This window comes from Suhomyces tanzawaensis (assembly GCF_001661415.1).
Source record: "Suhomyces tanzawaensis NRRL Y-17324 unplaced genomic scaffold CANTAscaffold_1, whole genome shotgun sequence".
Lineage (NCBI taxonomy): Eukaryota > Fungi > Ascomycota > Pichiomycetes > Serinales > Debaryomycetaceae > Suhomyces > Suhomyces tanzawaensis.
In genome coordinates this window covers 2,606,132-2,631,689 of record NW_017963636.1, presented here as the reverse complement: position 1 = coordinate 2,631,689, position 25,558 = coordinate 2,606,132, and the positions used below count along the sequence as shown (strand labels likewise).

Here is a 25,558-nt window from a genome sequence, read left to right as displayed (position 1 = left end):
ACGCCGAGGTCGGGACAGACAGCAACTGTAGCCAACATTCTGACAGGTCGGGACAGCAATGACAAATCGCTACGAACTGGTCTTGCGCAGTCTTACAGTGGTGGTTGTCTATTCCATGGGCATCCTTTAATAAATAACATAAATAAATAGGCAAACGATTGCAACGGTTCATAATTCGTAACAGAAAACATCAGGTAATTAAATAGGCAAGCCGGGGGCTCTTTTTGGGTGAAAACCAACTGCCTTCGAAGCAGCTTTCAGGCTCAGGGTTGGGTGAAGCAGATATGGTTACTCGTGCTTGAAACAGCATCTGTTACCGTAGCGACAGGTGCCGAACTTGGACCAGTTAGCGCACGGCTTGGATCTCCACTTGGGAGGTCTTTCCACCTGTTTCAACTCGTTTTCTCCGTGTGCGAACTGGCACTTATTGCCGTAGGGACAGAGCCCGATTTTCATGTACGACGCACAGAGCTCGGTCTTGTACAACTGGGTGTTGACCAGCTGCTGGGGTTGGGTCTGGGCGGCCGCCTGGGCAGTCTGGGACTGAGGCTTGGGCTCGGCCGACGCCGACTTGTGGCGACGGGAGTGGTGTGCTGGCGTGTGGTGGTGGTGGTGTTGCTGCTGCTGCTGCTGGGCTGGAACGTATACTGGCGACTGAGTCTGGTGGTGGGCAGAAACGTACACTGGCGACTGGGGCTGGTGGTGGTGGAGCTGTTGCTGCTGCTGCTGCTCGAAACTGAACATGTCCTCGGTCTCCTCTGCGTAGGTGTAGGCAGGAGCAGGCGCCTTGGCGACGCTGTGCAACACGTTTTCCTCGCTAGGCCCACCGAGATCGGAGTAGAGATTGTTGGGAAGCAACGACTGCGCGTAGTCGGCAGCCATGTAGGGCTGGGAGGGAGTGTGCCAGATTCCGTGGTGGAGCGCAGACGAGGGCGACACCGACAAGTCCATGTGGAGCACAGGCGAGGAGGAGATGGCAGATGAGGTGGCAGAGCTGGTGGAGGACGAGCTGGTGGTGTGCCACAAGTCAGGCAACAAGTCACCCTGGAACGCAGCGGCCAAGTCCGCGGTGGACGACGAGGTCAGCGACGCCAGCGACGCCAGCGAGCCCACGCTAGCGAGCGAGGGTCTTTGGCGGGGTTTGGCAGCCAGCGCGGCCCCGAAGTAGAGGGCGGGGACGGTCTTTTCGGGGTGCTCAACAGGCAACACCCGCAAGGGCACCTGGTGGAAGTGTGACATGGGGGTAGTGGTGTGGCAGTGGCGGGAGACTAGCAGTGACTGTGGAGGAACAAGACGGCAATGGAAGAAGACGGTAGTGCTAGTGGGCTGGTGGAGGTGCTGGTGCTGGAGTAACAGTGGTGGAGCGGTGGTGCTAGTGTAGTGCTGGTAGTAGTGGTGGGACTGCTGGCGGTAGGTGGTGCAGAATTGCGTGGACGGCGATCTGCCAGACACCAGACGCCCGGCGCACGATGTTTATATATCTGGTGCAGCGATGGGAGGGGAAGTGATCAACATTTTGGTTTTGTGTATAGGGGCGCGCGCAGCCGTAGTGAGATTTGTCGGAGGGGAGCAGTGGTGGCGTGATGGCCCGCGGACCGTTGGGGGATGTTCCGACGTGGGCCCACTGGTGGTGACGGTGTCTGTCTGACAGGTGCAGACAGGGAGAGCAGCAGCGACAGTGGCATTTCGTGGGTGGTGGTGAAAGTCGCTCTGGGTGTCGTTCTGGATGTCACTGGATGCATACTCACGACGTTGGCTCCGGTTATCTCCTATGCCGGACCGGACCATCACCGTATTGTTCTAGAACCCCACCATCTGAGATGTCTTTGTTGGCACTTTATCTTGCTCGGACACAGTTTTTTCCGGGAGGAGAACCAGCGAGTGCGGATATACCCACCATTGGCTGGTCCCAGCAAATCACCGCGGAACCCCCAACGGAACTGGCCCTGCGACGCCTGCTGGGACACTTGCTGGGGCGCTCCAGGCTGGGTGGTGGCGCTGCCTCCAGTGGGGTTTGGTGGAGAGAGTGGAGAACTGACATGCCCCTCATCTTCCCCTCCACCCATCCACGGCGGAACCGCTTCCTACAAGGGAACCAGCCAGTTTTCCCGATCACGTGGCCCAGTTCCGACTCGATCGATCCGCCACTGGGGTCTTGGCGATGGTGTAACGTCCTGCCATACTCTGGCCCGAGTGTCGGTCGAGGCACGGTTTGCTTGCGGCAAATGACCAAGCTCGAAAGCCCTTTTTCCATTTCGCAGTCCGTTCCGGTTTTGGGCCTACCCCTCTCAGACTCGCGCTTCTTATCGGTGGAGGGCAGATCCCATCACCAGCTCGGAACTGTACCTCCTGCCGCGGTGATTGTGGGGAGCTCAAAAGTCGGGGTAATCAGAAAGGGAGGAAAGGGTCTGAGGAGTGGAGGAGAGTTGGGGTCCAACTGGGAGTGGAGAGCTATTGGGAGAGTCGAGAAAATAGGAGAGTACTGGCCCAACGGGTGAAAATTGGCCAACCATGGCTGGAAAATTCCCATACCATGGCTCAAATCGCATCTCAAAGATGCCCCAACACGCCAGTGGAGACGAGATCCATGTTGCATTTTGGGCCGGTGCGGGAAATTCAGAGGTGTAGAGTTCGCAACTGCTCGTGTGCATTTGGGTGTTTACGATGGCTGTGCCCTGGTAAGGGAAAATGCCAGTCGTTCGATTTTTGAATCAATGAATTATAAGGTTCAATCGGTGGACTGACCTGAATAGATATCGTGTGGTTTTTTTTGGAAGCAGTCAAGGATCAGTGGTCAGACATCTCGTGTGGTTATTGTAGAGAGGTGTCCTCTATCGGTGGACTGACAGTTATCGTGTAGTTTTTGTCGTAAGCAGCTCCCAGTGATATTTATCTTTGTAGACTAACAGTTCATACATCGCCATGTGTTTTTCTGGCAGAAAGTACTCCTGCATCAGTGGCCCTATAGTGCTACGTTATCGTATGCTTTTTAGTAAGCAGTCGTTGGTCTTACAGTAATGAGTGTGCTTATAGTAGAAATGTGGACCTTACCACTGTAGACTTACGTGATCAGATGCCGCTTGCCTTGTTGTAGTAATCAGTTAGCGTGTGCTCAAATTTTTGTGCACTATCACTGTCTCACAGTGAGTGTGCTTTAATTCTAGAGAGTAGATAAATATCTCTGTGGTCTTACAGTGGTACATTATCTTGCCTATAACATATAGTGGGTACTACTCTATCGGTGGTCAGTTGTACATTATCATGTGCTTATGTAGTAAGCAGTCCTCTGTTCGTGTGCTCTTCAGTCGATTGAACAGCTACCTTGTCCATGCCTCGATTCAATACTAGAGAATTTATTTATAATATAGCATTAAATCTCAGGAAACTGGCAATTACAACCTTATTGACCATACTACTATTTCTATCCATATCGATAACTTTTCTCTTCAGGCTTCTCAATTATTTTACCTTCTTCGTGTTCTTTTTTGAAATTTATTCATAATTCAACTGAAATTTTAAAATACCGTTTTTGTCAAGTTAACCCCCGAAACTACAACCTTATCCACCTTTCACTCATGGTGCAGATTTCGCTCTTCCTCGCTTTCCCTCGAAGCTTATTTCGCCACCACGCTGGAACCATCGCCATACCCGATCACGTGACTACCATATGTTTATGTCAAACGCGTCCCGTACTCTTCATACTATATGATCAACTCCAATAACCTTCTGTCACAGCTCACTTGGCTAAGACAACACAGTCCTCACGTGCCGGATCCCTCCATAGTTGAGTTGGCTCTTCGGAAGTTCCCGAAAAAGGACATTCCTACCGGTTTTCGTGGCTCTACTCAGATCAGTCAAGTGCCACCCTCAAATCAGACAAGGCCTCCCGTCACCCACACAAGCGCTGCATCGAATGGATCGAGTCGTATTGAGGAAAAAGACGATATAATTGATCTTACTTTTGACCATGATGTGTCCTCGACTACCAACAAACCAGCGATTCCAGATTCCAGATCACCTCCACAACAGCAGATCATTCCAAACAAGTCCAAAGACACACGTATAAACTCGAATGGCGTCCAAAGCAGCCACAATGGTGCTCAAAAAATACCAGTGTCGACTGTGATCCCTTCGAAGGCTAGAACAGGCATCAGTGCCAATAGCAGTGGCAGTAATGGAACTAGCGCTGGCAACCCCAGGAATACTAACTCCGCCATTCCAAGCCCCGAGCCAACTAAGTTGCTTGAAAGCCTTATAGCATTGCAGGACACTAAAATACGACTATTTGAAGAGAGATTTGAAGTCAGCGAGTCGACTTCGCTTTCGCTCGATGCAAAGCAAAACTTCTATAGAAGTGAGTTCAATCCGAAATTGGAGACAGTCAACATGGAAATCAGTGGCATACGAAAGGAGCTCGAGGCTAAGCGCAAATCCGAACTGCAGCCCATACATTCTGCTCCCGCACCAATAATCAAAACAGTAGATGAAGATATACACACCTACGAGTTTTCAGACTCGGATGATGACATCCTTGCGGCCGCTGTCTCAAAATTGAACGTTCCAGATTCCATCCAACACAACGAAACAGTGTTCAAAGTCCCAGAAACCCCCAAATCTGGTAGTCAAATCGCATTTGAGCATATCCTGGCTCCACAATTCCAAATTGATAATTCTAATGATTACGACCATAGCATGCATAGCACCAGTATCACAAATATCAACGCTATCACAACTACAGACAATGAAGACCACATTCATACTTCTAACAACAATAATATAAATAATCCAGCATCAGATATATCCATGGAAGAGGATCACTTCGGTGACAGGACAATGGACGGTCTTAGAACACCTACCCAAGAAAGAAACGACGAGGATGATTTAGGAAGTTTTATTGATGACAATGAAATAGTCACTGATGGAGAATCAACTTATAGAAGCGCTCAATCAGATTATGAGAGTGACCACGGTGGTAATGTTCTTGATGAAATTCGGTTGTCTCCCGATGTTGCTGAAAATTATGGTATTAAGTATAATGATCCTCTTGAATCTGAGGTTGAGTGCATTGATGAAGAAGTATCCACACAAATGGATTCCATAAAAGTAGAACAAAGGTCGGAGGAAGTTGACGAAGATCCCGACGAAGAGGCAGAGAATGATGATGATATAGAAGAAATCGAGGACTTTACAACACAATTGAACGAGGAGAGAGAATTGAATCATGAAGACATTATTGAGTTAATATCTGATGACGAGGAGTCCTATTTCTCGAAACCTCCAATAAAGAAAATCGAACTCATCCCCAAGCCTGAGCCAGGCCCGATCTCACAAATGATCGAAAATGTGGTGGAAAGCGACGATTTTAGTGACGAAGATGATCCAGAGTTGATGAAAATCTTAAATAGTCATCAGCGAGAATTGCTTCCAATGTCAAACAAGGAGAACATCCCACCAGGCTCGGAAGGTTTTATTGATGAGGTTTACACCGTGTTGAATTCGGTATTCAAACTTCGATCATTTAGGCCAAATCAATTACAGGCAGTTTGTGCAAGTTTACAGAGCAAAGACGTTTTTGTTTTGATGCCAACGGGAGGCGGGAAATCTTTGTGTTACCAACTCCCAGCTTTGATACAAGGTGGTAAAACGAAGGGAACCACCGTCGTTATATCTCCTTTGATTTCGTTGATGCAGGACCAGGTTCAGCACTTGCTTAACTTGAATGTCAAAGCTGGAATGATAAGTTCTAAAGCTTCCAGTGATGATAACAAGCAAACCTTGAACTTATTTCGTGATGGGTTTTTACAGATAGTATATTTATCCCCAGAGAAAGCAAATAATTCTGCTATGGTGCAAAGGATTATCGGGAAGCTTTATGAAAACAACCAGTTAGCAAGAGTTGTTATTGATGAGGCCCATTGTCTTAGTTCATGGGGCCACGATTTCAGACCTGATTACCAGGGAATGAGCTTTTTCAAGGAGAAATATCCTAGAGTTCCACTTATGGCATTGACTGCTACGGCGAATGAGAAGGTTAGAATGGATATTATCCATCATTTGAAAATGTCTAGCCCCGTGCTATTGAAGCAAAGTTTCAATAGAAGCAATTTATTTTACGAAATTAAATGGAAAACTCCCAACTACGTGGAATGGATTAAGGATTTTGTCGTTTCCAAGCACAATGGTAAGACTGGAATCATTTATTGTCACTCGAAACAATCATGCGAGCAAACTAGTGCAAAATTGAGTCTGTATGGATTGAAAACATCATTTTACCACGCAGGAATGTCACCACAAGATCGGTTTACTGTCCAAAGCATGTGGCAGAGTGGAAAGCTTCAGTTGATTTGCGCAACAATTGCTTTCGGTATGGGAATTGACAAGCCTGATGTGAGATTCGTGATCCATTTGTTTATTCCTAGAAGTTTGGAGGGGTACTATCAAGAAACAGGTAGAGCAGGAAGAGATGGTAAACACTCGGAATGTATCATGTTTTACTCCTATAAAGACGCCAGACAGCTACAAAATATGATTCATAGAGATGAGGAATTGACTGTCGAAGGTAAGGAAAACCATTTAGCTAAATTGAGACAAGTTGTGCAATACTGTGAAAATACCACCGACTGTCGTAGAAAGCAAGTTTTGCACTACTTCAACGAGTCTTTCAATCCAATCGAGTGCCGAAAAGAATGTGACAACTGCTTGAATTCAAGCAATATAACCACTGTTGAAAAGAATTGTACGGAGTACGCCAAAGACATCATCAATCTCGTGCAATCCATACAGGAAGACCAAGTCACAGTTTTACATTGTCAGGATGTGTTTAAAGGGTCTAACTCAAGCAAAATCGTTAAATTGGGACATAATCACAGTCCATTTCATGGCAAGGGAAAGTCTTTGGACAAGACTGACGTGGAAAGAATCTTCTTTTATTTGCTTAGTGAAGACTGTTTGATGGAGTATCAAATCATGAAGGGTGGGTTTGCATCTAACTACGTCCGGGTTGGCAAGTATGCAAATCAGGTTTTAAATGGTCAAAAGGTGATCAAGATAAGCTTCAGCAATAACAATGCCAAAACCACAAAACCAGCAACCACTACTTATCAGAGTAACGTTTCATTGAGGACCAGTGCTGTTGAAAGTTTTAGTGGCATGGGCCTAAACGGCTTCAGGTACCAAGATTCCTTTGTTACAGCACGGCAGATGTCTAATGGAGACTATAATTCAGTGATTACTTTGCCTCCAAATCAATTTGGGGCAGAGGTCGAGAACAGTTTGAATAAGGCTCATATCGAGTATGCTCACAGCGAATTGTCGAAAATCAGAATTGAGGTTCTGTCAGAAACAAGCACTCCGCTCCAGCAGGTGGTGAGCGACACTGCCTTGACAGACATGGCCATCAAGCTCCCTACCAACAAGAAGGATTTCGCCAAGCTCACGGGAATCACCAAAGAGCAGTTAGAGAGTTTTAACTATTTCAAGAAGACATTGGGATTCTTGGCCAGAGAGAGAAAAAAAGGCAACCTGCCAACTACAACGCAAGCTACACAGTCCAGAAATGCGTCCAATGCCAAGTCGCCGTACTTCAACCAGTCGCAGCTGGACCAGGCAATTTTGAACACTTTGAGAGGCACATTATCGCAACGAAGCGAGGCTTTACCTACCGCAAGCACTGTGAGACCTGGAGCAAAAGGCTACCGAAGCGCAGCAAGGAAGAGCTACAAGCCCAAGTCGCAACTGGCGAAGAGGAGGGGGGGAACCCAGACGGGAGGAGCTGCAAAAAGGACTGATGGGTTCAGGGCACGAGCCATGCCACTATAGATCGGTAGGCGCACGACGCCCTCACTATAGAGAACGCACCTTCAAGGATAGGCCAGCTAAAGATGCCACGAACACCAGCGGGACCCCACCCGTTCCAGAGGCGTCTTCTCAAGGAGTACCAGGGCTTGGTCAAGGCCAACTTACCCGGAATCACCATGGTGCAGCATGCAGACACCATGTCGGAATACATCTTTCGGATCCAGGTTCAGCACAACCCGTTGTACCCCGAAAACGACAGGTACTATTTGAGTGTCCGCATCACCCGCGAGTATCCCGTGGACTCACCCCAGGTGCAGTTCATCAAGTACGAGGAGCTCGACGATGAGGAGGCGTCGGAAGCCAAAATCCCCATCCATCCCCACATCTACTCCAATGGCCACATTTGTCTCAATTTATTGGGAGACGACTGGACACCTGCCTGCTCGGTGGAGTCGGTATTGTTGAGCGTGCAGTCGTTGTTGGGAACCAACCAAGTGCTCGAGAGGCCTCCCGACAACGACAGCTACGTGCGGCATGCTCCGTTGAACCCCAAGCTGACCAAGTTTACGTACCACGACGACGATGTGTAAGTGTGGTCATTAATCTAACTATGATTAATCGCTATTGGAGTGGGGAATCAGCCATGGTTAATGCTTCTAAGAGTGTTTTCCTTTCTTGATTTATTGAGGTTAATGGGCCGAAATTTGTGGTTGCGAACTTTGCAGCTGCATCAGCCCGTGGGGGCTATCTGGACTGGTGATACAAAAAACAGTGAGCTGATAAAAACCAGTAATAGGTGCAACATTCCTACTTTTACCAGAATGGTGTAGCACCCATAGTACTACCGAAATAGGTGTAAAACCCGTTTTTCTACCAGTAACGCTGGAGCATCCACACCGGTCTGGAATTGATTGGATTGCAGTGATCCACTCGTTCCGCAACTAATCGGCATGTTATAGATAGGTAATAAACAGAGATAGGAGATAGCCATATCGCGGACACACACGTGACGAGCCGGCCTGGTTTCGGAGCCACCCAAAACAGACACTGGCGCGATCAGACAACCGTTTGTGACCACCGAGCGTTCCGCATTAGGCGCAGTCAGATTTTTCCGGCCACGAACGACATGTAGCGAGCGACGGTGTGCGCAGATGATTGGCCGATAGAGTACCCCTCTTCGCGGAAGTAAAGGTGCGGACTTGGCCACCTGGCCAGACAAATCCACGCTGGTGGAGGAGTACGAATGTAGCAGCGGGGTGCCAGCCAACCCCGACACTTCCGCCTCTACCAGCGGCAACAGTTGCGGTGTTGCGGTTGCTGGAACCGACAATTGTCTGGTGGCCATCTCCGTCGCGAAACTCCGACGCCGATGGCGTGGCCCGCTTCGGCGGCGGCGGGTGCGTTAGTGAAAAAAAAGAGGGGAACTCCGATACATCTACATCATCGTGCACGTTGTGGTAGCCCTGCAGATAACTTGCAGCAACCAACAATCCAACAAAAACAAGTGAGGAGAAGTGTCTGAGGTGGCTACCAGGCGGCATTGGCACTGGAAGTGGCGGTATGGCGGCCAGGGGGCACGGAGGTCGCCAGTGGTGGTAATGTCTGGCGGTGTCTGAGGCCAGTCGCAGCCTGCCCTGACGTTGCATCCGACACCAAGGACCCGTCAGACACCCCTGCCATGATGGTGGTGGTGGTGGTAGTGGTGCTACTCGCTATCGCCTGCAACTGGCGCCATCGCGGTGCCCCTTCTGGTTTCCGAATTTTTGCGTCCTCTGCATGTCTGTCTGGTGATCCAACGCCGAAGTTCCCACCGGAGGCCACGCCTCGTAACCCTCATGGTCACTTTGTGCAACTTCCTTTTTTCAGCTATATAGATCGCTCCAATCTGCGCTGGTGCTGCCGACCACCGTCTTTTCCGTATCGCCACCACTGCCCATTGGAACGAAGTCTGGAGCCTCCCGATGACTTCCACCACCCAATCCCCATTGACCAAATCGCCTGCATCTCCCGCTGAATCCCTCCCGGCGCCTGCTGGCGACGAACACCCACTGCACATCGAACAGGCCTGCGATTCATGCCGTAAGCGCAAATTGAAGTGCTCCAAAGAGTATCCTCGCTGCTCCAAGTGTATCCACCACAGCTGGTGCTGTTACTACAGCCCACGGACCGTGCGGTCGCCGCTCACCCGTGCCCATCTCACCCAGGTCGAGAACAAGGTGTCTGCTCTCCAGGACTTGATCCAGTTCCTCCTCCCGGAGTACTGTGACATGGAGGCGTTGCTAGCCAACGAATCGTACAAGTCCAAATTGGCAGGTTACAAGGCAGTCTTGCAGCAGCATGCAGACTCCGGCTCCGTGCGCTCCTCCATTCACCTGCCGTGCTCCGACACTGTAGGGCCTCACCACGCTGCCACCACCAACGACACAACCTATCCGTTGACGCCCTCGCGGTCGCACCCCGTGGCTGCCTCCAACTACGACCCCGCCCAGGACTTCAACCACATTGACAAGATCAAGATCAAGCAGGAAATCATCGACGACTTCAACCTCAACAACATTCCCACCAACGAGACCGCGCCGCCTGCGTCCAAGAAAAGACTGCTTCCTGCCAACTTTGAGTTTGTGACGCCGTCGGTGTTCAAGCCCACCACCTCGCCCGAATACAGCCGCCAGCCATTAGTGTCGGAGTTTGCGTCGCACACATCTGGAAACAACTCGTTGACATCGCCCAGCTCGCTCCTCTCGCTCAATTCCTACAACTACGGTGAGGACGATGGCGCGTTGGACGAGACCGAGGCCATGATGGGCGAGATCTCCCGCAAGCCTGCCACCTTCAAGATGGAGCCCGATTACGACAAGGACGAGTTCAAGTTTGGCGTCAAGAAAATGCGCCCTAGTGCGCCCGTGTCTGGCAGCGGGGACATATTTGAGGGGAATTACGATTTAATCTTTGACGAGGTGATGGACGACCAGATGATCAATGTCTGATGTCCGACGCGCGCCAGTGTCCAACCACCGAAGAAACCCCCTAATGCCCCGTTCACGATTCACGTTTTATGTCTTGCTTTTGGTAATGTAGTTATAGAGATGTTATATAGAATGATATGCCTCACCGAACGAATGTAGAGCTGGCAGAGTCAGAGGACTGAGAGTGTGAGAGTAAGGAGGAGAGGTATCGGAATTGATTCTTGTGCACCGTGCGTCTCGAAATTGGATGCATGCACCGGATTAATTCCCACCTCAGACACCCACATTGCAATACCGCTGGGAGTCCGTGGTACGTCAGTGACACGTTGACACATTGTGGCTAGAACATCTCGTGGTGTCGATCGGATCATCCTGTGCTGTTTTTGGAGAATGGTGTGATGGTGGCATGATGGCAGCGTGGTTATCCAGACGCAGACACGCATGCACCTGTAGATGCAACCAAACCAAAGACCGGAACGGTGTCTGGACCAGTCACGACAAGCCAGAGAGAAGTACTATGTAATATTAGATGTTTGAACTCCAATAGCTGTCTCTACTCCTCAGCATCCATTGAATTGTCAAAGAGGTCATAGATCAATAGGTAGTATCATTGTAAACTCTTGGAACTGTCCAGGATCTATAAGGAGCCGAATAGAAAGAATCAAGAAACTTAGAGAATATAATTGAGTGAACTATCACAAACTCCCAGAATGAAATGGAAATAACTTAGAAACCCCGAGTATATACTTTTGTAAAAGCCAGAAACACAGAGAATTTTTATCCAGAAACTCTGACCATTAATCTTGAGGAGAAAGTCAACAAAAAGAATTTCAGGCAACTGATAAACCTCAAACTACAGCACCATACACCATTTTTACCTACGTAGAGTTTTCAGCTCACTCCTTCTATTAATAGTGTAGAGGTGGTGGACATCAGGTTGCCCCTTGGCTATGCACGAATATCGAGGGAGGATCCGAAGCCGACCATCTGTTCTTCCCTAATTTTATTGAAAAACAACCTATAGTGAATCCTGCTAATCTGAATAATTACAAATAGTACCAGAAATTGTACCTAATAACTTTTTACCGAACAATTACTTTAGTTTATTTTGCAAGCAAACACTAGTGCCCTAACAAATCTATTTCCATGGATTCCTCACTATTATATAACTTACTCGAGTGATTATTGGAGTATAATATCGACTCGTGTATGCCTTATTTGAACATACGTTGGATATTCAAAGTATGAAGCATAACATACACTGGAGGTTATTTAGTGTTGCGAAAAGTACTAAGGACTAGTGAGATACATCTAAGCGAAGTAAACTACAAAATAAATTAGGATATATAATCTGAAGTGAATGTGTATATTCCGAAACCAAACGATTTACACTTATACTCAATAAATGAACTATTCACTAAATACTATCAATTATCTGAAGTGCTCAATTGAAGTATATCATCTGACCTAAATATATCATTTACTAACAAACTGCAATTTTTTGATTTCAAGCGTAACATATGCACTTATACCCTAATAGTACTCTCCAAACGGACTATCATTTATTCGAGCTTTCAAATATCTATACTATGAACTAATCCATACATTTATCACTTTTCAAACAATTATTCGAAGCCCTTAACTAAATATCTGCACTTATACCCATAAAAATGGGAATCATCTAAGCAACCAGTGTGAAGCTCTCCTGCACTGCTATATCATATAATAGAACTCCTCCATAACCCTTCATTGGCTTCCTCACCACTCCCTCCTTCCCCGGTTGCAAATCTGGTCTCCGCGTCCGGCACCGAGCCCACCCGGATTTGCCAGGTCACCGGTCGTGTCCTGGCCAGGTATCATCCCTTTTCAGAACTGCTCCATAGTCTTCCAGAATTACCCAACCCTTCTTTAGGCTGCCACCCACCCTAAGTCCCGTCTAGCCTCGCCCTCCCTCCCTGGCACCGTCCACGGCCACAGCTAGACACTCCCCCTTTTTACCGCCCTCCAAAGGCTGGTTATTTATTCCAGCGTCAACAACAACAACATGTTGGGAAGAATCAGAAACGTCATCTCGTTGAGAACCAGAAACGTCTCCCAGCGCATACAGAGAGCCCTCCAGGAGCTCTCAGAGGCCCTTGCAGAGCACCCTCAACAGGCTCACTCGCCAGTTCCCGTCCCAGTACGGGTTCCAGCAAGAAATGGCCAAAACGCCAGAGGCCTTCGTCGCTACTCCACATGTGCCCGTCGCTACTTCAGCTCGTACTGCCCCAGATCTTGCAGCGGAAAGTCGCGTTGCTTCGGCTCTTTCGTAGCGGGTGCTCGTAGCTTTGGGACGTTTACCACTGGTGGTTCTGCTGGAACCTCGTGGTCTTTCAACCACTTTACCAACGCCAACTCCTACAAGAGTAACTTCTTCGCCAAGATCAAGCTATTCGCCAAGTTCTACCATCCCCGTCCTGCTGACACCAGGCAGTTGTTCAGGGGATTGAACCACGGGTTCATGTTCCACAACTTCTCACAGGCCCACCAGAACACGTTCCGGATGAAGCTCCACATGTCAAAGTTGAGCTTCAGCTACAGACCCCTTCTCAACCACCTCAAGGACAAATACCATGGGTTCGACAGAAAACAAGACGAACCTGCCAACAAGCGTTTTGCACCATTTTTGGCCAAACAGAAGAACCCAGGCTTGAGGTTGAACCTTTCGCTCACGGCCAATCACCACCAGTTGACCATGAAGTTGGCACGGACCGATTCCTCGGCCACCACCCAAGAGAAGCACGAGTGCAACCAAGTGGTCGAAGGCTCTTACATCGAGTTCCCAATCACCTTCAACCTCAACATTCCCCACGAAACGCTTCTCAGCGAAGAAGTGTTGGATGAGATGCTCTACAGTGTTAAGGCCTTCGAGCAGAAGCTTCGCGAGTTCAAGCAAGACATCGCCAATCTTTTCGAGTTAGGTGAGTTGCCCATCAAGTACATTGCCCACAAAAACGTCCTCAGGGTGTACTTCCCCAACTGTGACAGCGTCAAGTTGGAATCTTTGTGCAGAGAAAAGAACATCACGGGAGGAGTGATCTATTCCGACTACGATGATGAAACAACCTTACCCGAAATCGCAGCTGCTGCTCCACTTACTCCCGTGGACCAGAACGACATCATTAGTTCGTATTTCGGCCTGGGTTCTTCTGGCAGTTCTGACAGCGAGACCCAAGACCCTGACGATTTGTTGTCGGAGCTGCTGGTATTCCCACTTGCCAACGAAGAAATTGTCAGGATTGAGGTGGCTGGACCACAAGTATCATTCCCCAGTTCCGATGAGTACTACTGGGTGTCAGCATAACTGCAAGACTAGCATGATCTGCAACAGGATTCTGTCGGCGGAATGAGAGATGAATATTCAATATATGATTGTGAAGAAAGCTGTAGCGTAACTATAATGAAATGTGCAGAGAGCGGAAAAATAGAGAAGTAACATGAACCTAGGCATGATAGTCCTGACTGCGTGAGTCGAAACTACCAACTGGTGGTTGACGTACTGAAATATCTCTGAGAGAATGTCGTAGAAGTAGGAAGACAAAATGTCATGATATCGAAGTGATTCGTAAAAGTAATGATAAATTATTGCGATAAGGAAATTCGTAAAATTAGGATGATAAAAAGTTGTAACCACAACCTGAAATTAAACAATGTTATCAAAAAGTACTTTCTAGATAACGGCATTTATTGACAGGAATATTTCAGTTTTGCAATCCAAAATTTAGGGGAATGATTGAGATATAGTACAACATAAGAAAGAGATGAAAGCCCTTGATTGCTAGTACAGGGAAGCCATTTGTATTTGTAATTTAAAAATTTCAGTTCGAAATACGAAAATTAGTGAGCAAATCACTTGAGGTTTGTCCAACACAATCATATGAGAGGACCAAACTCGAAACATTTGGCCATGTCATAGGCTTAACTGCCAAAATGACAGATAATAATTGATGTGTAGTATGAATTGTTATCCCCAGTGTATCAACACCCTTGAAATAATAATAAAGGTGACTAGAGCAGGGATAGAACGGAAATACTCCTAGAATCACAAGAAGAAAATTTCTAGAATAACAAGGCAACTATCCTAGGATACCATGGTAGCTAGTCAAGGATAACAAGGAAGCTCACCAGGAATAGTAAAGGAATTATTCCAATACGTCCAGAATTAATACCACCTAACCGGAGATACTCAAAGTACACATGAAAATAGTCCATACTACACTCCAAAGATTGTTCCTCTAGATAATTTGTAACGATACTTTTAGAGACGTTCGTCATTCTTCGTGAACACTTCAGCTGGCCCTCTGTAGGACCCACTATCCCTAGAGAACCTGTTACGTTAAATAATACATTTCCGACTACCAGCCACTCATCCAGACCATCCGCTACATTCCAGACACCCGAGACTCCATCCGATTAGAAACTGGCCTAGACCGTCTAGTTCCTGCCCAGCTACGCGACTCCCTCTCGCCCGCTGCCTCGCTAGCCCTCCGCGCGCCCTCCCTAGATGTGCCAACCCTCTCGCTAATGCTTCTGACCTCACCGTGCGCATCCCTCGCTAGCCCGTCTATTTCTGCCTGCCTACGCGCGCTCTACCGACAACTTGTGGGGTGGATCAAATCATAACACCGTGCGTGTTTCGCCCACACGATCGTCCCACCACTAATCCCAGGGATACTTCGGAACCAAACCTCCTCCATCTATTCCACAGCTAATTGCACCTCACAGCCAGTGCATACCCACCTGTCCCTATTAAGCGGTTGAAAGCTCCAATTGTACCCCAGCAGGTCCATTCTAGCGCCAGTTCTGCCCCATAGACGGCATTAACCGCCAGTCAACTCTCCCTGAAAGCGTGTCCCCACAGCGATGTCCTCCAACGACGAGTTCGAAGATGCTCCCCAGCACGAGAACAACGAGTCTGTGCTTGCGGGTGGCGCAAGCACTGTCGCCAAAAACAAGAAGAAGAATAGGAAGAAGAAGAAGAAGGGCACCAATGCCGACCAGGAGCCGTTTGACGACGACTCGCTGAGCTACAACGACAACAACGGCTCCAGCATATCTCTAGCAAGTAACAACTCCAACAATTCCTCGGAAGAAACCCAACTTCAAACCGAAGTTTCTGGTTCCAAGGCACCAGAGGACCCCATTGACTCGGAAGACGTGGCAGCAATGGACGCGACCATAATAGCCGACGAGGACCCAAATACCACTTTGGAGGAAAACCCAAGCCTGGGTTTTGCTAATGGTACTGCCACCACCTCGCCAACCACACCCACGAGCTTACCCAACAGGAAGTCCATCCAAGATTGTTTGAGGTTGGACCAGCACGACGTGGCCATCTTGGAGCCCAACCAGGAGGCTGTTCAAAACTTGGACCAATTATCCTCGACATACGATAAAGCTAGCCACAACTACTTGTTACAAAGCAAGTTCAATCAGCTCAACAATAAGTTCAAGGCCAAAGATGTGAGGTTGAAAGAGTCCATCAACTCCGGAACAGAAAACATCAAGAAAACATTCAACGATATCAAGAATACCGTGGGTGGATTCAGCGACATGTTCGAGTACAAGATCGACTGGGAATTCTGGACCCGGATTGTGAATGACTACGAGTCAGTCATCAAGAACGAATCAGACGAGTTAGACAAGCTCATAATGTCAGGTATCCCCAAGGAATTCAGAGGAATAATCTGGCAGTTGGTGGCCAAATCAAAGAACTTCCAATTGGAAGAGTTCTACATTCAATTGAAGAGTGAAACTTCTGTCCACGAAAAGTCGATCAAAAGAGACTTGTCAAGAACAAGCTTCTTTACCAATGTTGAACAAGTCAACAAAGGTGAGGAGTTGTTCAACGTCATCAAGGCATACTCATTGTTCGATCCTGATGTGGGTTACACGCAAGGTATGATCTTTATTACCATTCCTTTAATTATGAATATGAGTGATGCTGAATGTTTCTGTTTGTTGGTTACTTTGATGAAAGATTACAAGTTGAGAGATTTGTTCAGCCCGGAAATGAAGGGATTGCATTTGTTCTTGTATGAATTTGATAGGCTATTGGAAAGCTATTCTCCAATTCTCTACAATCACTTGGTTAAACAAGGCATTAAATCTTCCATGTATGCATCTCAGTGGTTCTTGACATTTTTTGCATACAAGTTTCCTTTGGATATCGTGTTGAGAATTTACGATATTATCATAACTCAAGGTATTGAGTCTATCCTCAAGTTTGCAGTGAATTTGATGATCAAGAATGAATCAAATTTATTGGCATTGAAGTTTGACAAATTGTTGGGCTTTTTGAAGGATAAATTATTTAACATTTATATCAATGAGGAATTTGTTGACTTCAAAGAGGATGCATCGCTTAATAATTCTATAAACGGTGGCTTGAAGCGTTCGTCCAAGAGATTTTCTCTTCTTCCCGGTTCCAAGAGAAACTCAACCATATCTAGCTCATCATCTGGCTCAAACTATTACAAATTAAATGAATTGGTCACGGACTCCATGGAAATTAATGTCGAACCCGTCGAATTAACCAAATACGAGAATGAATTCGAAAACATCTACCTCAGCGAGACAGCAAAAACGGAAGATATTGAAAAGATTAAGGTCGAGAACGGGAACTTAAGATACAAAATCAAGGAGCTTGAGACGCAGTACACCAACTTAAATCGCGACCATATCGATATTGTGCAGAATATGGTCGACATCAAGGTTAAGTTACCAGAAGTTCTCCATGATAATGACGAACTTAGTAGTGCCATCGAACATTTGAGGGTTGATATAGAAGAGTTGGAGTCCAAGACCAGTGATTCGCCCACAGTTGCATCTTCTCAAGACTCCTTTACTACACCTAAATCACCTGCGTTACCATCAAGTATTGAGAATAGCATCCAACAGCTCTTGCTTGAGAATTGCCAGGAAACAGAGAAATTTGCTAACTTGGAAGAAGAGTTCAGCAATTTGTTGCTTGAGGATGAGAAATTGAGTCAGGAGTTGAAGGGCTCGGACAATAAGAAATGGTTTGGAAGATGGGGTAAGTAGATAGAATATACCGCAAATGCCATTTTAGTAATAATATACAGTCGGCACCAGCATACTCTTGTATGAATTTAGGATAAGCAGATTATACATATAATTTTAATTTAAGCTAATGGCAATTTTTGGTTTGGCCAGCTTGTTGCACCCGAGAGCTAATTTGATACCTGATAGAATAAACTCAGTAGGATTCTTCTTACGGTCGAATTCGATCTTCTAAATTTGGCTTTTCCACGTTAGATCAGGCCGAGGAGATGAGAGGTCCAGTGAAAAGCCACTACTGAACCAATTAACGCAGGATCAATAAAAACCTCACTATTTAAACATCCTTAATTCTACTAAGACCAGCAGAGCAAAATATGCGTTATCTTTGATTTTCGATAAGGAATCCATGCCATTCTCAGGGAGTAATCTAGGTGTATGTGCCGCAACGGCTGGATTTCTTTGCCAATTTATGATACCATCATTTGATATTCTACCCTTCTAAGCTCACCATTTGAGAATACTTTCCCTCTACTACTGACATAGATTGTAGTCCAGCGCCAATACGGGCCCTCGGACTTAATATGTTCCCCTACACTATTCAGTTTTGTAGACTAGTTTCACTGCCCCAATCCACCAGTGTCGCCTACAACGATGTACTCCTTTCTCGAATTTCGAATTTGAATTATTCGATAATCTAAACATCAACGCTCCACAAGCCCATAGTCCTATGGGCCCATTTATGGGCCATCCTATTGCCCTAGTAAGATCAGGAGCGACCCGCACTTTCGCACCCAAATGTGACAGTCCCCCAAAAAACACACGTGACCCAAAGGGCTCCAGCCCTCGCGGCCTTTCCCTCGCCCATCACTTTTGAAAAATTTCATCACCAAATAATTCTCTTTTTCACACCACAACCACACTAAGCAAAATGGGTAGAGGACCAAAGAAGCACTTGAAGAGATTAGCCGCTCCATCCCACTGGATGTTGGACAAATTGTCCGGTACCTACGCTCCAAGACCATCTGCCGGTCCACACAAGTTGAGAGAATCCTTGCCATTGGTCATCTTCTTGAGAAACAGACTCAAGTATGCTTTGAACGGTAGAGAAGTCAAGGCTATCTTGATGCAAGAACACGTCAAGGTTGACGGTAAGGTCAGAACTGACTCCACTTTCCCAGCTGGTTTCATGGATGTCATCACCTTGGAAGCCACCAACGAAAACTTCAGATTGGTTTACGATGTCAAGGGTAGATTTGCTGTCCACAGAATCACCGCTGAAGAAGCTTCTTACAAGTTGGGTAAGGTCAAGAAGGTCCAATTGGGTAAGAGAGGTATTCCTTACGTCGTCACCCACGACGGTAGAACCATCAGATACCCAGACCCATTGATCAAGGCCAACGACACCGTCAAGATCGACTTGGCTACTGGTAAGATCACTGACTTCATCAAGTTCGACACCGGTAGATTGGTTATGGTCACTGGTGGTAGAAACATGGGTAGAGTTGGTGTTATCACCCACAGAGAAAAGCACGAGGGTGGTTTCGACTTGGTCCACATCAAGGACACCTTGGAAAACACTTTCGTCACCAGATTGTCTAACGTTTTCGTTATTGGTACCGAAGCCGGTAAGCCATACGTTTCTTTGCCAAAGGGTAAGGGTATTAAGTTGTCCATCTCTGAAGAAAGAGACAGAAGAAGAGCTCAAAGCGGTTTGTAAGCATTTAGCGTATAGACGTTGTAATATAATCGAGCTGAACTGGTGTAGAATGGCGCTAATGAGACCGTAGTGGCTAATGGTGAAAATATGGAATGTGACTATCGAGGCTAGAGAGAATTGCTTTGAATTCCAATGAAGTAAATTTCACTTTGATAAAGCTACGAAAGACCATAGCCAGACTTGATCCTGCTGAGCTGTCAGAATGGGCGATAATGAGACTATATGATCGAACTGAACCGTGTAGACATAGTAACAATGAGATTAATCAAGCTGAACCGCGAGAATGGCAATAACGAGACTGTAATGAACAGAGAGATAGAATTGGATAATGAGACTGTAAAAATCGAACTAACTGCCAAAATGATAAGGGCGTATATCGGGCTGAGCTGTAAGAAATTACAGCTGAGATGCTATTGATCCAGCTGAATTACTTTACTCTTATGGTGCCTGGAGTTACTATAAGTAGATCAAATAGAAGAATTTCTATCACAAGGTGAAGATAGGATAGCAAATAAAACCAATAAACTAGATAGAGTTGCGGTAAAGCAAATATAGCTAAAGATTCAACAGTATAATTACTCGACCAATGTATTTATTAGGCCTACTGAATACAGTTATTTTCGCTTCTAACTTCGGGGAGCTCTTAAATGCCCTGGCTTTACCGGGGACTGAAGGCTTTATGATTTCTAGTGTCTATACGCTTTCTAATTTAGTATTTCTACTTTACCCTTTCTGAAGGACTTCATTGCACTTCCTTGCGCCCTTTAATCGTATTTCCTATGCAAGAACCTACCTTTAAAGAAGAAGATTAACCCTTAATTTAGTGTAGACCACGGTGGTTATGGAACATGTGACCAGAATCACGTGCCACAACATCAACCTATACCGCCACATCCCTCTCCTTCTCCCACCCCATTCACCATGTCCCGAGCCGTGTTCTACCTGGTGCTCGTCTTCCTAGCGGTGACCATCTCGCTCTTCACCTTCCACCAGTCTTACCCCCACCACCACACCCCCAAACACCCTCGCCACCCCATTCGTCCTCTCGAGTGGAATGCCATTAACTTCGTCCATACCACCGATACCCACGGCTGGTACTCGGGACACCTCAACCAGAAGCAGTACAGTGCCAACTGGGGCGATTTTATCTCGTTTACCAAGCGTCTCAAGCAGAAAGCACACGCCAATGGCCAGGATCTACTTGTGATTGACAGTGGCGATCGCCACGACGGAAACGGGCTTTCAGACATTACTACACCCAATGGGTTGGTGTCCACACCCATCTTCATCCAGCAGGACTACGATCTTTTGACGATTGGGAACCATGAGTTGTATCTCTGGGAGAATTCTCAGCAGGAGTACGACACGGTGATTGAGCACTTTCCCGACAATTACGTGAGTTCCAACGTGGAGTACTCGCAGAACGGCCTGTTCGTGCCTTTTGGAAGTCGCTACAAGTACTGGCAGACCCCTCAGCAAAAGATCCGAATTTTGGCGTTTGGGTTTTTGTTTGACTTCAAGAAGTTCAACCTGGGCACGCGTGTGGTGCCGCTAGCCACCGTGATTCAAGAGGAATGGTTCCAAGAGGTACTTCAGCAACACGCAGGTAAGGTGGACTTGCTTGTGATCGTGACTCATGTGCCTATCGACCACCAATGGCCCGAACTCTACCAGTTGAACGCCGTGTTGAGACAGTACTTCCCCGAGACCGTGATCCAGTATTTTGGCGGACACAGCCATGTTCGTGACTTTACTGTGTTGGACGCAAAGGCCACAGCGTTACAGAGCGGGCGCTATTGTGAGACTATCGGTTGGGTCAGTTTAGACCCTCGCAAAGAAGTGCCTTCGCTCGAGGAAATCCCGCTGGAATCCACCATAGACGTCGCCAGGACGATCTTCTCCCGCTCCTACATCGACTTCAACCTCGACTCGTTTCTCACCCATACCCAGCGGTCGCTTCGTCATTTCGACACAGAAAAAGGCCTTGAGGTGTCCAGGTTGATAGCCGACACCAGAGACCTGTTGAACCTCAGCACGCCGCTCGGAAAGGTGCATCGCAACTACTTTGTGGACTACGTACCGTTGGGCAGTTCCAAGAACCTTTTCAACCTATTGACCACCAGAGTTCTCACAGCCTTGGTCCCCAAAAAGCTGGTGAAAGCCCACCATCAGCGTGTGATCATTATCAACACGGGATCCGTGCGCTACGACTTGTACAAGGGCCCCTACACCATCGACACCAAGTATATCGTGTCGCCTTTTGAGAATAACTGGGTCAAAATCACCGTTCCCAAGAGCGTGGCCTTGGAAGTGGCTCCTCTCTTGAACAGAGACGACTACATCGCCACAGCCTCTGGCGAGCATCCTCAGAACTGGAAGTTATTGCCTCCTCACCACCAAGCACGCAGGCAATTAAAGAATGGCTGGTCCGACTTTAACAGCGCAGGCAATGCCCAGCAGGTGTTGCAGGCTTCTCCAGTGACGGCTGCCAGGTTGAGAACGAAGCTCTCCAAAGGCTACGTGACCCACGACGATTTTGGTTCCAATGGGGACGACACCATCCATAAGCCCACCATCAACTTTCCTATTCCCAACGTAGTGGAATCAGTACAAGTGGACGAGACTGCTGGTCCCGACTCTCCTGTTGACTTGGTCTTTTACGACTTTATTACCCCCAACGTATGGTGGGCTTTGGACCAGATTGGTTTCGAGGGTAACGTGCGGATCCAGCAATACTCTGACGTGTACTTGGGCCAGTTGTTGACCGACTACATCCAAGATAACAAAGTGTGAAACTGGAGACTTTTCGAGCACAAACCATGAAATTGTTGACCTGCGTCCTGAGTATGGCTACTGCTGAACTTCTAGGAATGAAAAATTAATATCTAGTGTGCCTCGAATTAAATGTGCTTAACTAATTATTTTTATTTTCATTAATTCTATTGGTAGACAATGTACTGGAATGACTAGAAACTGTGTGATGGGCCTGTTTTGGTTCTATAGAATAATTGTTCCAAGGAAATTCTTGTAATTTACCATTAAAGTTGATTTAGTGTTAATTATTGCTTCTGAAATACGGTTTTTTTAACCGAATATTAGACCACGTAGATTAATTACATTGAATGTTTATGAAGTGCTAAGGTGATGGGCATCTACGTAAGATTAACTCCTCGGGTTTGAAAATCAATGAGGACCAATTAATGTTAAATGCCTTTGCTCCAAATTTTTAACTACCATCTTCAAAATACTAAGTAATTTGAGCATAAAATGGGTGTTTTAGTGGGATCCATTTTCTCTCATTCACTTCCATGCTGCCAATTCTTTTCTAAGGTTCCTTTAAAAGATAAGCATAGCCAATGTAATTGATGAATAAATAATCAGAGTCATTGGATGAGATATTATTCCTGTCGAAAACATGTTTGATGTCATTATGGCGGTTTAAGTATTTCTTTCACCGACTTTCCCTGCACAAATATCTCAGCAACCGAGTCTATTTCTATTAGAAGACAAATCCAAGAAAGGCAGATCATGAACTATTCACATTCAGTGAAAGTAGAAAAAATTATAGAATTCAAAAGCTTTTTGATGTGATAGGAAAGTTGTTTTATTTGTAACATCTTAAATAGGCTTACCAGTCTTTCAAATCTGCTAAAAATGGGACACCAACAACATAGAAAATACATCCAAACCACAGCTTGGAGAATACAGTAATTAATTCAATTTATTAGTCTATATAACCATGGGCAGGCAGTAGCATGCCGTGTGCTCCCCAGTCCGCCAGGACCTATGGGTAGCCTTTTTATGGATGACGGCCGCTACTGAGAGAACGACCGTCATCGGTCAGAGTCCTAAATGGGTAAGTTTAGGATGTGTTATTTAGAAGCAGCCACGTAAGCACGGAAAGACAATCGCCGGTGACATCTGCTGCTGCTTCTCGACCCTATCTGATACTCAGTCATTATAACTGTATCACACTGTTCTCAGGTTTGAAGGTGATTCGGTAGTCCAAGCTGGAGATGACCTCGGCGCTGCTGTTAGCCAAGACGCTCTCGTCCACCACCAAGTTGATGTTGGCACCAAACCACGAGCTCCAGATGGGCCTGGGATTGATTCTGGTAGATCCCACGCTGGGATCCTGGATCAAGTCAGCCGACTCACCAAGTCTGTTCTTGCCGCTCTCGTCGAACTTGACCTTGCAGCTGAGATTGATGATGAAAGTGCCTGTTCCTGGAATCAAGTGGCAGTCGAAACTGCTGAGCTGGTGCTGGGTCAATGGTGCAGCCAACCATTTCTTCTGAAATTCGAGCTTGGAGTCGTTGTTAGTGGGTATCAATGGCGATCCGTTGACAATCACGGCACTGGTCCGCTTGAGATGCTTTGCAAACTGAGTAGCGTAAGATTCCACATTGGCATAGTTGGACTGGTATTGGATGTCTAGGGAGGCCAAGAAGTCCTTAAGAAAGGGTTCTATGGGTTGGGCTGGGCGTTAGTACGGGTACGGCAGTGGGGATTAGCGTACATACTGTTATCTATGGCAGACATGTTGTGGTTGTGCAGTTGAAGAAATTTCCTACTTTTGTGTAGTGAGTGGGATGGTGCGAGTTTAGTGGGAATGGTGCCCGAATAGCGAGAGAACCGGAGGATCGCACTGAGTTTAGGGGAGCTCTGGTGCGAGAGTGGCCTAAAAATGCTGCTGTTCTAGCGTACCTCGCGCCACCAAGAAATGGAAAAAACCGCGAATACACCACCATAGCGGTACGCAGAGCTAACAAGCGTTGTGATAGACTTGCACCACATTTTAAGCTTAATACACCTATTTGCACCTACACCCACATCCACACGATGCCTACTGTTTCCCTTCCTAGCTTCGCTCTAAAAGTCAAGATCTACCTCTCTCATTGGCACCGTTTTTGCACCCACTACACCTTGCGATCTTAATTGTTTTAATTTCTGCCCTTCGCATCACATGCTGTATTACTACTGTAATCCATAGATAACACAGCATGGTTAGGAGTAGCAGACGTGCAAACATATTTCAGACTTTCATATGATCCTTCATACTGCCATGACTCGGCAAATTACCTTCTAGGCATAAATAGGCAAATTGACCATTGGCTCATACGCATCCAATACGTCACTGCCTCCACTATGTTAGTGGCAGCGATTAGGTGGTTATGATGGCTGGTCTTCACGTGATCCTATTTCAGGGAAGATGGTCTCCATAATTTCACAGCAATGTTGGATCTATTGCTCTCTGTTGTTACCCTCAGCATATAAAGCCGGCGAGAGGGCGCCTCAATTGGAGCCCTAATTACAAAATGGCCAACGGCGAAGATCACCCCCACTTAAACGGAGCAAAGAACATCGCCACAGGAGTGGCAGGTGGAATTGGAGCCTCGTCCGTCGCAAACGCACTTGGCTGCGGCCAAGCAGGAGGTATTATTTCCGGGGTCGCAGGTTCGATCGGTGCAAATAAGGCGGAACAGAAGGGGGAAGAGAAGTTGAGGAAGTAGATGGAATTCCTGGCATGCCCGCGGAGCTGGATATTGTTCGGTGCATGTATTTTCTTGAAGCCGCAGCTCCTGTCACGCCGTGTGGCGGGATGAAATGATCATGTGACCCATGGTAGCAACCTTGGCTAGTATAAATAGTCAACGGAAACCTTACAATTGACCCCAATCAATCAATACTAAGAAAATGCCAAGTGACACTGTTAACACTATCAAGGACATCGGAGTCGGTGTTGCCGGCTCTTTGGGCGGTAACAAGGTTGCTGATAAGTTAGGTCTTGGCCAAGTGGGCCACATTGCCGCTGGTATTGGTGGTGGTGTTGCTGCTGGTAACGCCGAACACAAGCTTGAAGATGAAGCCAAGAAGGATTGAATAGCCAGGTGCTAAAGTGTATAACTAATATAAGATATGAATTCAAATGTGTAGCACATACTTGCAAATGCTCTCAAAACTGCACCTGTGAGTGTGGAAAGTGGAGAAAATTACCACCATCTTGTTCTGGCAC

At 46.9% G+C, this 25,558-nt stretch overlaps 10 protein-coding genes across 10 annotated transcripts; 8 read left to right on the top strand and 2 right to left on the bottom strand.

Annotated features, from left to right (window-relative positions):
* Positions 1-219: 219 nt before the first annotated feature.
* ZSF1 (Zsf1p) lies at positions 220-1,487 on the bottom strand. The gene is made up of 5 exons (XM_020206313.1): positions 1,186-1,487; positions 1,011-1,068; positions 632-660; positions 457-504; positions 220-432 (listed from the first exon to the last, which is right to left on the bottom strand). The coding sequence occupies exons 1-5, from the start codon at positions 1,237-1,239 to the stop codon at positions 289-291; spliced, it is 333 nt and encodes a 110-aa protein (XP_020067605.1). The 5' UTR covers positions 1,240-1,487; the 3' UTR covers positions 220-288.
* On the top strand, positions 1,367-2,882 carry CANTADRAFT_24978 (uncharacterized protein). The gene has a single exon (XM_020207279.1). It carries the CDS (start codon positions 1,821-1,823, stop codon positions 2,496-2,498), a length of 678 nt encoding a protein of 225 aa, XP_020067604.1. The 5' UTR covers positions 1,367-1,820; the 3' UTR covers positions 2,499-2,882.
* Positions 2,883-3,705: 823 nt separating this feature from the next.
* Positions 3,706-7,626, top strand: SGS1 (ATP-dependent DNA helicase; the record flags this gene model as incomplete). Its single annotated transcript, XM_020208327.1, has 4 exons — positions 3,706-3,858; positions 4,033-4,557; positions 4,813-7,224; positions 7,282-7,626. Coding segments are annotated over 4 exons (3,435 nt in total), but the record flags the coding sequence as incomplete, so codon positions are not given.
* Positions 7,627-7,880: 254 nt separating this feature from the next.
* Positions 7,881-8,758, top strand: UBC15 (Ubc15p; the record flags this gene model as incomplete). The annotated part of the gene is made up of 1 exon (XM_020208538.1): positions 7,881-8,758. One exon carries the CDS (start codon positions 7,881-7,883, stop codon positions 8,385-8,387), a length of 507 nt encoding a protein of 168 aa, XP_020067602.1. The 3' UTR covers positions 8,388-8,758.
* A 1,093-nt stretch (positions 8,759-9,851) lies between these two features.
* On the top strand, positions 9,852-10,013 carry GAL4 (galactose-responsive transcription factor; the record flags this gene model as incomplete). Its single annotated transcript, XM_020208632.1, has 1 exon — positions 9,852-10,013. A coding segment is annotated over one exon (162 nt), but the record flags the coding sequence as incomplete, so codon positions are not given.
* A 2,806-nt stretch (positions 10,014-12,819) lies between these two features.
* CANTADRAFT_33263 (uncharacterized protein) lies at positions 12,820-14,070 on the top strand (the record flags this gene model as incomplete). The annotated part of the gene is made up of 2 exons (XM_020208503.1): positions 12,820-13,000; positions 13,076-14,070. Coding segments are annotated over 2 exons (1,176 nt in total), but the record flags the coding sequence as incomplete, so codon positions are not given.
* Positions 14,071-15,968: 1,898 nt separating this feature from the next.
* GYP5 (Gyp5p) lies at positions 15,969-17,846 on the top strand (the record flags this gene model as incomplete). The annotated part of the gene is made up of 1 exon (XM_020209083.1): positions 15,969-17,846. One exon carries the CDS (start codon positions 15,969-15,971, stop codon positions 17,844-17,846), a length of 1,878 nt encoding a protein of 625 aa, XP_020067599.1.
* Positions 17,847-18,753: 907 nt separating this feature from the next.
* CANTADRAFT_88368 (40S ribosomal eS4 domain-containing protein) lies at positions 18,754-22,335 on the top strand (the record flags this gene model as incomplete). Its single annotated transcript, XM_020211441.1, has 2 exons — positions 18,754-19,534; positions 20,504-22,335. 2 exons carry the CDS (start codon positions 18,754-18,756, stop codon positions 22,333-22,335), a joined length of 2,613 nt encoding a protein of 870 aa, XP_020067598.1.
* A 1,165-nt stretch (positions 22,336-23,500) lies between these two features.
* MTR2 (Mtr2p) lies at positions 23,501-24,084 on the bottom strand (the record flags this gene model as incomplete). The annotated part of the gene is made up of 2 exons (XM_020209134.1): positions 23,501-24,021; positions 24,066-24,084. The coding sequence occupies 2 exons, from the start codon at positions 24,082-24,084 to the stop codon at positions 23,501-23,503; spliced, it is 540 nt and encodes a 179-aa protein (XP_020067597.1).
* A 776-nt stretch (positions 24,085-24,860) lies between these two features.
* Positions 24,861-25,425, top strand: CANTADRAFT_4463 (uncharacterized protein; the record flags this gene model as incomplete). The annotated part of the gene is made up of 2 exons (XM_020209133.1): positions 24,861-25,051; positions 25,248-25,425. 2 exons carry the CDS (start codon positions 24,861-24,863, stop codon positions 25,423-25,425), a joined length of 369 nt encoding a protein of 122 aa, XP_020067596.1.
* Positions 25,426-25,558: the final 133 nt, after the last annotated feature.